Here is a 12,534-nt window from a genome sequence, read left to right on the forward strand (position 1 = left end):
CCCCCCCCCCCCCCCCCCCCCCCCCCCCCCCCCCCCCCCCCCCGCCCCGGTTTATTCTGTTGTATGGGAACGCGCAATCCAGGAGGAGAAGCGCAAAGGAAGCTCCAGAGGAAAGCATGTTGGAAACTCTATTCCGATATATATAAATATGGCCTTTGGCGACCCTGCAGCTGCAAATATGTCGCCACCCGCCAGCGGTTTGTTGCCAAAGACCACTTCCGGAAACTACAACACCTTCTATTGCTCATAGTATATTCATCACACCATGGATCCGAAATACGCAGCCCGAGACGCAAACATTTCACAGTCGGACAGTGATTCGGAAGGCTCATACACTGACGGAGACTCGGAATCCTCGGGCGATCTTGTCCTGGGTTGTGCAGCATGGCATACTTCTCAGGAACAATGCGATGGTTCTGCCGTCATCTGCTGCAAGAAATGCCGCCTCGTAGCTGTAAGTACTCGGCTGAAATAGAAAATACCACCCGTCACGTCTTGTGCATATCATCCCCCCCTCTCGTGGGTCAACTGACGCACTGTCATCTAGTATTGCAGCAAAGAGTGCAGGGACAATGACTTGGAAGATCACCATGCGCCAAAGATTTTACTATGTTATCCTCGGTCGACAAACTATCCGAACGGCGAGATTCCAGACCACCCCTTATTTGAAACGATCAGATTCTGGGCCAACTATCCTGCGGCTGATGTTTTGAACCTGGCAAAGAACGAAGGATCACATTTTGATGGCGTCCTGCGACTTCTTCTCTTGGGCCGTGAGTTTTGCTGTCCCCGTGTTGGAAGGACGTGACAATGACGGCTGACGCAAACACCAAGCTTTCGCTCTGCGACACTTGATTTATTCTGTTGTCGCCATGCCAGAGACGGCTAATCCATCGCTTGAGGTGACCCTCCTTGAATGCGAAATTTCCCATCTTGTGCGGACGTTTCTTTCGCTACTCGTACTTTCATTGGACACTATCGACAGTTCTGTTGCCGCAGAAGTCGCTGTAGACGTGTGGTACTCGGCCAACTGGGCTAATTGGACCTATAATTTAATCGAGAAATACACGGGACAAACGTTGCGCGACTTGGATCAGAAAATCCAGGCTTGGTATGAGGATAAGCAAGATGAACTAACGTCGTGCTATAAGGCCACATTTGGAACTCCAGGCTATCTTATATTTCATGTCTCTCTGGACTGGTATGTCTGGACGGACCTAATAGACTGTTGCCTTCAAGAGCCAGAGCTGGGATCAATGGCCGAGGCCAGGGCAGACGATGTATCAAAATACGGCGAGCCTCTAGACCGAATATTTCGCACATTCTCGTCGTCAAGAACAGCAGCCTTGATGAAATGGCGGCTCGACGGCATTGTACAGCCTCACGGCGAATCGGCGACGGGGTACACGATACCGAATCCGTAAGTTTGGTGTTGTTTCCTATCGAGGACTGAAGAATGAAGGAAGGAAAGTGGAGGATAACGAACCATTCCTAACATCTATAGGGCTTTCATCCTCCCTGGGACAGGCCAAGCCGAAGGGATTACCAACGAGCCTCTGTCAGAATGGCCGATGAACGAGATTTTGGATTACGGCCCGTATCCTGCTGAAGACGACGTCTATGGCAAAATGAACTTTTATCTCCGCGAAAAGGTTATGGCATTTCGAGCCCGTTTGAAGAAGAAGCCAATCATTGCAAATGTCATAGCTTGTGGTGAAGTAGAGATGCTGGGACACATCTCAACATACCACCAAGAAATGCGTTTCTACGATCGTATAGAGGTAATGTGCAACCCTGACTGCAAAACGAATGCGTTGTCTCAAATTTGACGTTATCAGGTTGGAAATTTCTTCGACCTCGAGCCTCAACTGTGCTTATTGTCTTGCGTTCCTCTGCTACGACACGCGGCTGAGAACCCATGTGCAACCATGCTAACCCTGTCCCGAGAAAGCGTTTTAAAGGTAGAAGACGAAGAGGCTCGGGAGACTGTAGACTTCGAGAAATACAACCTATACCACCCGGCTTTTGACCGGTTGGAGACCATGGCGCCTCTGAGACATGCTGTCGGTGAGCCATACAGCGCAGTTTTGGTGCCCCGACATACAATTCTCTTTATACACCGTCAATGGAACTTGTTCTCTCGCAAGTAAGTCAATTCGTGCGAACAAGATGTATCTACCATGTAGCTAAATATATCCCGGGGCAGGTATATATTCAACCTAGAACGCTTTGGATTCGCATTGCCCGGAGACGAGAAACCGCAACACCCTAGAGCTCCCGTGGCAATCACAGGGTACTTGGGTGCACTTGGAAAGGGAAATTCAATTCTTAGCATGTGGGGAAATCATTTGTTAGATGAGGATAGTAACCCCACGGAGAAAGAGTATATGCGTTGGGCAAGTTGGCCAGCCGCGAAGCCACAGTTTTGGTTGGAATGGAAAAGAAAGAGAGACGTGACTGACGAAGAATTCTTCCAGCACCTTACAATGATGAAAGGAGAGGCGGCATTGAGGTGGTGGAAGAAGTTATATGGGGGCTTTGGGGTGAAGAAGGAGGAAGATGAAAGAAACGGCGGAGACGAGACTGCGGTGAATGGGCACGCGAGTGACCCTCATGAGGTGAGAGAGGAGGAGAAAGATGAAGGAAGCGACAGAGATGAGGCTGAGGTGAATGGGCACGCGAGTGACCCAAGAGACATGGCAACGCAACCGCTGTTGGAAAGGATCCAAACAGGAGGATGAACATGCACCTGGCACGACAGCTGAAGGCAATGACGATATGCAGAATGGAAGTGGCACTTGACTGCAGCGGAACTAAGAGTGAGTAACGGGAGATGGAGTGGAACATGGAGGGATAATAATGACGGAGAATGATGCATTGCATCGGTTGTGTTGAGATATGGGCCGTGGTGTGTAACCCGGCAGCAAATAAAGCAATGGTCTTATACCAGCGTACGCACTCAGTGATACTGGCATGTATATCGACAACAGTGAGAAAAGAGACTTTGAGATTATCGCTACCAGCATATTGAATATACTAGACAAGAGTGAAGAGTGTGGATGGATTTGACGTTGAATCAGTCCTCCGTGAACTTGAACGTGAATTATCGGCGACTGAGTGGGATGGAATTATGTAACTCATGCCGGACCTGGCTATCTTTGGACTCAATTCACGATGAATAAGAAGAGCATGACCAAGAGACGGAGCTTGTTTATCTCAGCCTCGAGACAACAGAGCGCAACTCAGGCCCCCGAGTGGATTGATTCCAAAGAGTTGATCCTTGCAACTCGACAGCTCTATGGAGTAAGTGGTTGGTTGCTTATGGACCGTCGGGGTCCGAGGTCCGCGATCCGCTCAGCCTTTCCCGCACCGTACAAGAACACGCAACTGGCTGGCTCGCCAAAACAAGAAACACCGCGGCGGGATTAAAGACTCTCTCGTCTCCGGCCTGTGAGTCTTACTCGTAGTTGTTCGATGTTCCGTGTTCACACGGCTTGGCTGGTGCTTGCTTACCTTGCTATCGCCGATGGAATTGTGGGGAGTTGTGCCATCGTGCGTTGAATTGGGCAGCCGGCGAGTTGAGAAGGATTTAGTCTATTAGGTGTGCTTTAGGTAGTGATACATTGCATGATCCATTGCATGAGGTGTGCTAATAGACCTGTGTGTCGTATTGGCCTGACGTCAAATGCGACTATAAATTACGGGATGTCTGACGTTTGCTGTTGAACTTTCCCCGCTTAATCAAAGACAACTCCAATCGAAACCGACAGAGTCAAAAAACAACTACAGCTACAGTGACAGACTAACAATGGCTGAACCAGAGGCTAAGCGTGTCAAGACCGAGTACGAGCTCATCTACTGGCCAGGCATCCCCGGCCGTGGTGAAGTTGTCCGGTTGCTCTTTGAAGAAGCGGGCGTCGGCTACATCGACACGGCAAAGGCCGACAAGGCAGCTCCCACGGTTCTGTCGTACATGGCGGCGAAGAACCTGGGAGACGACAAGAACCCGGCGGTGTTTGCGCCGCCGGTGCTGAAGCACGGCGACCTGGTGATTAACCAGCTGCCCAACATTTTGCTGTACGTGGCGCCGAAGCTGGGGCTGGCGCCGGCGAGCGGGGATGCGGTGTATCACTTGAATGCGATTGCGTTGACGATTCTGGATGGGTTTCTCGTCGAGGTGCATGAGACGCATCATCCGATTGCGACGGACAAGTACTATGAGGATCAGAAGGATGAGGCGAAGCTGAGGGCGAAGGCGTTTAGAGAGGAGAGATTGCCAAAGTATCTTACGTATGCGCAGAGGCTGTTGGATGGGGAGAAGAGTGGCGAGGGGGGGTGGTTGTACGGAGGGGAGTTGACGTATGTTGACTTGGTGCTGTTTCAGGTGAGTCTTGATCTTTCTTCTCTCTTGTGTAAGTGCTGATGGAATATGGCAGTGCCTTGATGGAACGCAGTTTGCTTTTCCCAGGACGGTGGAGAAGTTGAGGAAGGGGGGCAAGTTTGACGGCGTGTTTAAGCTGTATGATGCCGTCAAGGAGAGGCCGAATATCAAGGCGTATCTGGAGAGTGACAGGAGGATAGAGTATGCGGATGGTATTTGGCGCCACTATCCTGAGCTGGAGGAGGATGAAGAGTGAAGTGGTAATTGCGTGGATACATGGCGACAATACGAATTCTGTCAACGATTTGTTGAGCGGGTGACGTGAGTTGGCGGCTTGATGCGTGATGATACAGCTGTTGGCCGAGTGAGTGAATTGATGGTGTCGGTGAGTTATGCTGATATCCGGTCGGAGAAAGCGGTGAAAAGATATGGTGAATTCGTCGTTGGGAGGAGAGCGTTACGTATATAGATGACTTGTGTTGCCAATGACCTCAGTTCACTGGGAAGGCGGACGCATTTCTTGTCATTTTGGCCTGTTTATTGGTAGTTGATGGGATTGCGTAATGTAAAGTCAACGGATTGATGCTGTAGAGCTGTGTCTATCCGTCTTGAAGCGGTCAATATGGCATTTGAGATGTTTCATTTGCTATGGAGGATGTGAATATAGCAGGTATAATTCGTTCGGTCTCTGCTTGAGTTGACAACTATATAAGTCGGCTGTCACCCCATTTCGAAAGACATTGCCATCTGACATACAACTTGACCTTGCAGAATTATGGACTACTACAAACGTTCACGACTAACCAACAGAACGACTATTATTACTTCCTCTTTTATATCCTCGTTCATCTACCGGAATTGAATCGCAATCTGAACCGATGGGACTTTGCTTTGGAACCATGGCCCCAATCTAGCAATTCGCCCTTCTTACACAAAATGACGACCGAGGGTCTCTTTGGCTTCGGAGTGACTGAGATCAGTGAAGCAACGTAAGTTCTCCCATCATCTCTTGTCTCTCTGTGCTGTTGGTAACGCAGACTGACTTGCGATGTGTGGATCCGTAGCAGCGATGAAGATGATGATCCGAACCTTCGAATTTGATGAGAGACTTGCTTTCAGAGCTTTATGGAAGGTAAGCACAATACTCAAATGCACACGCTACCGCGCCTCTCGTTTCTTACCCATGCCAAACAGAGAACGACCTCTTCAGACACCCGACATCACAGTTCATCATCAACGAATACAATACACATCGTGAACCAGTCGAAGAGCACCGAGTGGCAGGTTGCTGAAAGCAACAGGCTACTGCTCATCCAACAGTCTGCAGATGCCATCCCGGCCATCATCACAACCAGCGATTTGAGGTGCAATCGTACCTATGACCAGCACGTCGTCTTACAGAACGGCGCTTCATTCTTGTTCAGGGATTTTACGTTTCGCACACGGGAGAGGCCATTATACTCCAGGCACATTTCGTGCTTAGAGGAAGCCAGAAAAAGCATTAATCATGGTAACCGTGATTCATTCCACACGAATCGGTTACATGGTTCAACTAACTTACGCATAGGTAGCACTCTCGGATGGACCTATGCCGAGATAGGAGAACCCATGGAGATCTGATAGAACGAGAAAACATTTATATTCTCGATCGCTCGCTTTATGAGAAATCCTAACTGAATGGCGGGCGACATCCCATCAGTTATATAATTACGAAGAATCGCGACGATGCTGATCTTGACTCTTTGCAAACCAGTCCAACCATGGACGACAAAACACTCTCCATCGAGTGTTCATCCATCATACATGAGGTAATTTACCGACACGATCGTAATGCCAAAGACTTGGCTGGTAACCGCCCCTTTTTTGAGACTTGGGCCCCATTACAGGGAAGGAATCGACCATCTTTTTGAGAGAGTTTGAAGCTCTATTCAGGTGGAAAATACTGGACACACCCACCAGCACATCTTGCAGCCAAAAAGAAAAGAAGACCAAGCAAATACTTGGCCATGATAGCCACAGCGTTACTTTGCAGCAGCCTCAAGGTGACGGTTGAAGATCGAGTGACAAGAGAAATTACTGTAAGCTAAAGATCGCACCTTTTTTTCTTGGAATCATTGTGCTGAACCTACAAAACAGACAGATACCGGGCAGAATGGTGCCGTCACATATTTTGACACAATGGCAACATGAGCTCACATAAACAAGCTGTATGAATGCGTACCTACTGAACAATAACCCGCATATTTTGGGTTCGCCTCACGCACGCAAAGTCTGACATTACATGTAGAGACAAGGGATATCAGCTTGAGCCTGCGATTGCTCATTGGTGTACCAATGATACAACCCTGCGCCCGATACCTCGTGTCTCACCTGCCAAATTCCTCGTTTATTATTCACACCTCATTAGATGGCCGAGAGTCGCGAACCTTGCCGAAATTTTACACCCATACCGATTTGTCCAGAAAGCTTCAGCGACAGATGTGTCTTACCTAGGGCCAAACCTCGCGGTGGACAATAACGATATAGACGAGGATCTCGTTTTGCAGCTAATGACTCGCGTAACCTCGCGATATCTCTCCAGCGGTGTCGAATACCACCTTACCATCTACCCGTGTATCTTGCCCTGATCAAAGATTCCTCCGTTGTCGAGATTGCCAGAGAAGAGGTCAGAGCAGACAGCTGCGTATACACCAAGGTCCAGGACCCATACTTTCGCTCTATGGATGAGCGAGATCGAACATTTAACACCACGATGGATTCCTTGGCGAAGAGAATCATTCCCTCTCCATTTGAACAAAAGCACGGATCGCACAGGGACGGCACGATATTGCATCGGGGCAAATTGTAAAGAACCCCCTGATGAAAGTGAACACCCAAAGGAATGAAGTTTGACAACAAATGCTCGGGTGGACAATGACGACGTAAAATGCTGACTGGGACCGAACTGCCTTTATTTTTCCATGTTAGTCAAGCAGCTTCATGAATCTGAATCATACTGACGGTTAATGTAGCGAGTGGCTTGAGACTGATGAATGGATTCCAAGTAGAAGGAATTTGTAACCTGAACAAGTTACCATTTCAGCAAACATGCCTCCCACAACAAAAGCCACATTAATTGAGGAGCAACAAGTAGCTCATATGTCGCCTTCTTAACGACGCAGACATCAGAGCTTTATATCTTGCAGAGCCGAAGCTGCCTCTCCAACACCTATCGATGCCACAAGTGGCCAGGCTGCAGGCAACGCACCCAATATCCGTCGGAATGCAAGTGAGCGCGAAAAACGACAAAACCTTGACAGGACTCTGATATTTGCCATATTACATACAATCTCTACAATTTGGATACAGTTGCAAGATACTCCTTGACACAGCAATCTGATTCGACCCATCGACGAAGGAAGACGAGTGAAGAGCAAGCAACCAACGTCAATGGATATTTTATTCTTATAGTTTGAGCCAGCCTCCCTGTGTCAGGACGAGAACACTCACAATGGCCGAGATCATGCAAATCTTCCATGTTGTTACCGACCCTGTAGATCAGACACAACCTCGTCATCAAAGCCGCCACCGTGCATGGAAGAGGTCCTGTTCATGGCAGTCATTCCATGGGATTTGACTCTCTTTCTTAGACAGCCAATGAATCTGGGTTTCCCAAATATTGGTGACACAAAGCAGTTTGGACCAATGTCTGTTACTTCCACCGATAAGGCATACAAGGCCCTGTTCGAAGGGCAGCGCCGTTGTAGCCTGCTGAAGATGGTTCAGGCTACTGGTCATATCGACTTCACGCTCTCTGCCAACCATCGAGCGCATGGTGACGTCCACGACTGGGCCCGAGGAGCCCTGTATGTGTCACATGAAAACTGTCAACGGTAAAAACGACGAGACGTTATTGATACCATGGCGGACAAGACCTACCGAATAATTGCCACAGAGAAAACAGGAAGACTCCAAAACATCCCTCGGGATCCTAGATACTTGTTTTATAGATTATCAGTTCTATTTGTTGCCTATTATTGCTCGACAGACAACCATGAGAATCCTCCAGCAATCCAAAATCGTATGATCCCCTTGGAGGGAAGACAGTGCCAGAGTTCATCACCCCCGTGTCCATTGTGATGCTCAAACTCCACCCGTAATTTGCAAACCGTTCCTATTCCATTTTCGCCATTTTCACCCTCTGGAATCTTTGTTCTGTAACAGATCTGGGTTGGTTTGTCCACAGTCGCCTCCCGATCCATCCGCACACGACAGTCTCCGACTGTACGACGGGCACCATTCTCATAGTAGAACATGAGGCCTCGGCAAAAGTCGAGATCATCCTCGTAGAATATAACAACAGAGGAAACTCCATCCAAACTGGCCCATGAGTAATAAGTGAATCGGCCCATCTGGTTCGCACCAGGGTCAGCGAATATCGGGCGGCTGGCGGCATCGGATGTTGCTGGGGATGCTTGATATGCACCGAAGAAAGATAGCATCTCTCCTTTGTTAGGCTCGCAGTAAACCAATGAGACGGAATTCTGCGCTGCTAAAACCTTGTCTTCAGCGCAGCCTGGTTGACGCTGTCCAATAGTGGTATCGCCGGCCTTTTCCATCCTCACAAATATGACATTTAGACGATCATCTAATCCATTAGCGCCAAGGTAGGTTATCCGGTCACCCTTTGGTAAAGGCAGATACACCCGAATAGGATCCGAAAAATGAACATCAGGACGTTTCTCTTCTAAGACTGCTTCATCTGTCCAAAGGGTGGATTCTTGTTCCGTGAGGTGGATATGCATAGCCAACACAACAGTAGTATCGAGATAGAATGTGATCCCTCGTATCTCACTCAACTCAATAACATTAAAGCGCTGTATTGGCGTGATCTTTTTCGGATACCCCACACAGAGCGATAAGTTAGGAGGTGTTGGGCTGTTCCATACGTGGAGGCGCATATTGCGTACTTGTCGAGGTAGCTTGAGGCGAAAACGGCCGTCCTGGTGAAATAAACGGTGAGATTTAGGTGAAACATGGATGACTTGTTATGGTGTACATACCTTTAACTGTACTTTTACTCCTTCGAGGGATGCCTCATCTTCAACAATATAGGCAAGGTGGTTGGCAGGCCTTGACCACCGCCCCGAATACTGTGGTCGGGTCGGAAGCCGTTCCATCTTTCTAATGCCTTCACAATCCATACTCAATTTGATAACTGGTAGTGACGGTGATGAAGGCTCAACACGACGCAACTCTCCGTTGCGCTCCCACGAAAGGACGCTTCTCAATGGCATAGCTCGGACAGGCTGCGGGCTGGTCCGAGAAATCCAGACTGCAAGTCGAATCGCCATCATACATCTCCAGAATACAGACTCTTCAGAGTATTGTTTGATGATGTGAACGATTTCTCGGGGTAACGAACAGAGTAGCGGTATTCCACCGATCCGAGCTGTCTTCTCAAGAATCTCGTCATCGATTATAGTATTTGAAAGACGAAGGCGCTCCATTCCCCGCCAGGGATTTCTCCACGCGGTTAAAATCCAGAGTCTATTCAAAGCCTCTTCGACCGGAGCACGGCATAGCTGTTGGAATATCTGGTAGCAACCCATGTGCATCACACAAAACTCAGGCGATGTGGCATGGTTTGGAGAGTCGTCGTCGGCAAAGCCGAATTCATATCTCTCCATTATCTGTTCGCGAAAGTCTCTCAATGGGAACCTGGTAAATGGCTCCGAGAGAGCAATATGCGCGGTCGAATTGTAATTACCGTAGACTAGACACATATGGATGGCATCAGCGACAAAGACGAGAGTAGCCTTAAAGGAAGGATGGAGTTCAAAGAGTAGCCATGTCGGACGAGTTCATACGTGCTATCATCTTTTCATGCTGGTAAATGGTAGTGGTGCAGATCCCGCATTGGGGAATATCTGCCAAGTATTCACGATGACGCTTTCGTGCCATTGTCGAAAGAATGTTGCAGTACAGGTAAAGCGTTTAAGAGAAGAGTATATTGAATATTCTTCACAGTGAATTCCATCACGACTGTTTAACCACGCTTACCCACATCTGGGCAACGCCGAGTCGAAGAGATCTTACTCCCCTCCACATCGCTTTGTTCCTTTGGAGACCGCTTATTAACAAGTAGCCGGGGAGATTGGCTTCTATAGTTCGTAATCACCAGCAAGTTTTGCCCCAGCCAACGCCAACTAACTAGCCTGATGTGTTAATATTCTCGAGCAAAATCTCTCCACTGTGATGAGCGACCCCCACTTGTCTCTCGGTGGTTACCCTTTCAAGCCTGCTTCTCAAACGAGATTCAATACCTGCCGGATTCAATTCCGCTTATAATGACTATATTCATCGCAAGACTGTGTTTAACTGCTTATCCATCTATCAGACGATCTTCGATGGACACCTACAGCCCCTGTCAGATTCACGAGGCAGCTGATCAATCATCTCAACCAGGATATGACCGGCGATGACCTCGCATATCCATTGGAAGAGCACCAGGATCTTTACTCAGTCGTAACCGTTTATATATATATTTAAGACTGTTATTTCTTTCGAGATTTGTAGACCTCTCTAGCAGATAATCCTAGAAACTAGGCGCCAATCAATCCGGCTCTCTACTCTAGTAGCCCACCAATCGCCACGACGGATATACGCGCGGAGAAACTCCCGGACTTATAGATAGTAGACATGAGGGGTGCAAAGAGGCCTTGTCGAAGCCGTCTTCTCGTTTTTCAAGGAATGCCCATCAGAGTTAAAACTTTTGATAAATTATTGAACACGAGCTCAATTTGAACCGCAGGAGCTCACCAGTTCTAGACCATAGAATCGCTCTATTGCCAGGCAGCGAATCTGTGCAGAGGTCTCTCCCGACCAGGTTTTCAAGTTTGAACTACAACTCTCCAATAGTCGAGTTACTATAGCAGGCCGAGCTTCCCGACATGAGCCAACAAATGTCAGAGCTCGACGAGGATTACTTTACGACTCTTAATTTATTTACCGCCACTTATCACCGAGACGTGTACGATGCTATTAATCCAGAAAACCCGCGGTTGTCGCAAGTGGGAAAGGTGGTTGTAATCACTGGAGCTAGCAGCGGGATCGGAAAGGAGGTAATTTATCCCTGCCTCCTCTTTCTTCTAGAAATTAAATATCTTGATCGACGCCCGCCGCTAATACAATTAATAGGCCATCGCGTTGTCGTTTGCAAAGGCTGGTGCAAAGGCCCTCTACCTTATCGCTCGAAGTCAAGACGGCCTAGACAAGACCAAAGAGCTGATTCTTGCGATCAACTCGGATGTCAAGGTTTTTACAAAAGCTATGAGTATTACAGATGAAGATGCTGTTCGAGAACTCTTCCTCCAGATCAGTTCTGAATATGGCAAAGCGGATGTACTCATAAACTGCGCGGGAGTCGGATCTGGTGGGCCTTTCTTGACGGCTCCTGTTGTAGATATTTGGCGAGATTTTGTTAGTCTTATACCTCTATCTTCTAGAATAGATGAAGCTAATAGTACATCTTTAGGAGGTCAATGTAAAGGGCACTATCATTATGAGCCAGTATTTTGCGAAAGCACTAGGTAAAGCCGATAAAGGTCGCATTGTTAACATAGCAAGTTCATTCAGTCCATTCATGGCGCCTGACACAGACAGCTATGCTCTTAGCAAACTAGTTCAGATTCAAATGCAACGGTACATCACCGCAGGAAACCCAAACATCTTTGCCGCAAGTCTTCACCCGGGATCAGTCCGTTCAGCCATGACAGCGCCAGAGTGGGTGCGATTCTCAAAGGATACGCCCTCGTTGGCGGGAGGAGCTGCTGTGTGGCTATCGTCCGCAGAGGCTGATTTTATGAATGGGCGATACTTTGACGCATGTTGGGATGTTCCTGAGCTCATAGAAAGGAAGGAAGACATTATTAAGAAAGGGCTGCTCCTAATGGAGCTGCGTGGCGACTTTACGGGGGGGAGGAAGTAGTATAATGTCACGACTCGGCCTCTTATGAGACCGACCTCAAAACATTCACGCCTAGAAGAATAAAAGACGAAAAGATCAAGTAGGACTAAGAAAGACGGAGTACGGAATGACAGCGCCAGCGGTTTACACTGGAATGAAGCAACAGACTACATCGCTCCCTGAAAGAACGACTGAGCATACAAAT

The 12,534-nt window shown here is 48.2% G+C and overlaps 4 protein-coding genes across 4 annotated transcripts; 3 read left to right on the forward strand and 1 right to left on the reverse strand.

Annotated features, from left to right (window-relative positions):
- Positions 1 to 265: 265 nt before the first annotated feature.
- On the forward strand, positions 266 to 2,741 carry Triagg1_1542 (uncharacterized protein; the record flags this gene model as incomplete). Its single annotated transcript, XM_062895624.1, has 6 exons — positions 266 to 454; positions 548 to 773; positions 835 to 1,420; positions 1,505 to 1,781; positions 1,839 to 2,146; positions 2,207 to 2,741. The coding sequence occupies 6 exons, from the start codon at positions 266 to 268 to the stop codon at positions 2,739 to 2,741; spliced, it is 2,121 nt and encodes a 706-aa protein (XP_062759881.1).
- A 1,067-nt stretch (positions 2,742 to 3,808) lies between these two features.
- On the forward strand, positions 3,809 to 4,637 carry Triagg1_1543 (uncharacterized protein; the record flags this gene model as incomplete). The annotated part of the gene is made up of 2 exons (XM_062895625.1): positions 3,809 to 4,384; positions 4,437 to 4,637. 2 exons carry the CDS (start codon positions 3,809 to 3,811, stop codon positions 4,635 to 4,637), a joined length of 777 nt encoding a protein of 258 aa, XP_062759882.1.
- A 3,299-nt stretch (positions 4,638 to 7,936) lies between these two features.
- Positions 7,937 to 10,050, reverse strand: Triagg1_1544 (uncharacterized protein; the record flags this gene model as incomplete). The annotated part of the gene is made up of 5 exons (XM_062895626.1): positions 7,937 to 7,966; positions 8,096 to 8,224; positions 8,300 to 8,351; positions 8,411 to 9,363; positions 9,424 to 10,050. The coding sequence occupies 5 exons, from the start codon at positions 10,048 to 10,050 to the stop codon at positions 7,937 to 7,939; spliced, it is 1,791 nt and encodes a 596-aa protein (XP_062759883.1).
- A 1,275-nt stretch (positions 10,051 to 11,325) lies between these two features.
- On the forward strand, positions 11,326 to 12,350 carry Triagg1_1545 (uncharacterized protein; the record flags this gene model as incomplete). The annotated part of the gene is made up of 3 exons (XM_062895627.1): positions 11,326 to 11,484; positions 11,561 to 11,842; positions 11,898 to 12,350. 3 exons carry the CDS (start codon positions 11,326 to 11,328, stop codon positions 12,348 to 12,350), a joined length of 894 nt encoding a protein of 297 aa, XP_062759884.1.
- Positions 12,351 to 12,534: the final 184 nt, after the last annotated feature.

The sequence above is a fragment of the Trichoderma aggressivum genome, assembly GCF_033847375.1.
Source record: "Trichoderma aggressivum f. europaeum strain CBS 100526 chromosome Unknown scaffold_003, whole genome shotgun sequence".
Classification (NCBI taxonomy): domain Eukaryota; kingdom Fungi; phylum Ascomycota; class Sordariomycetes; order Hypocreales; family Hypocreaceae; genus Trichoderma; species Trichoderma aggressivum.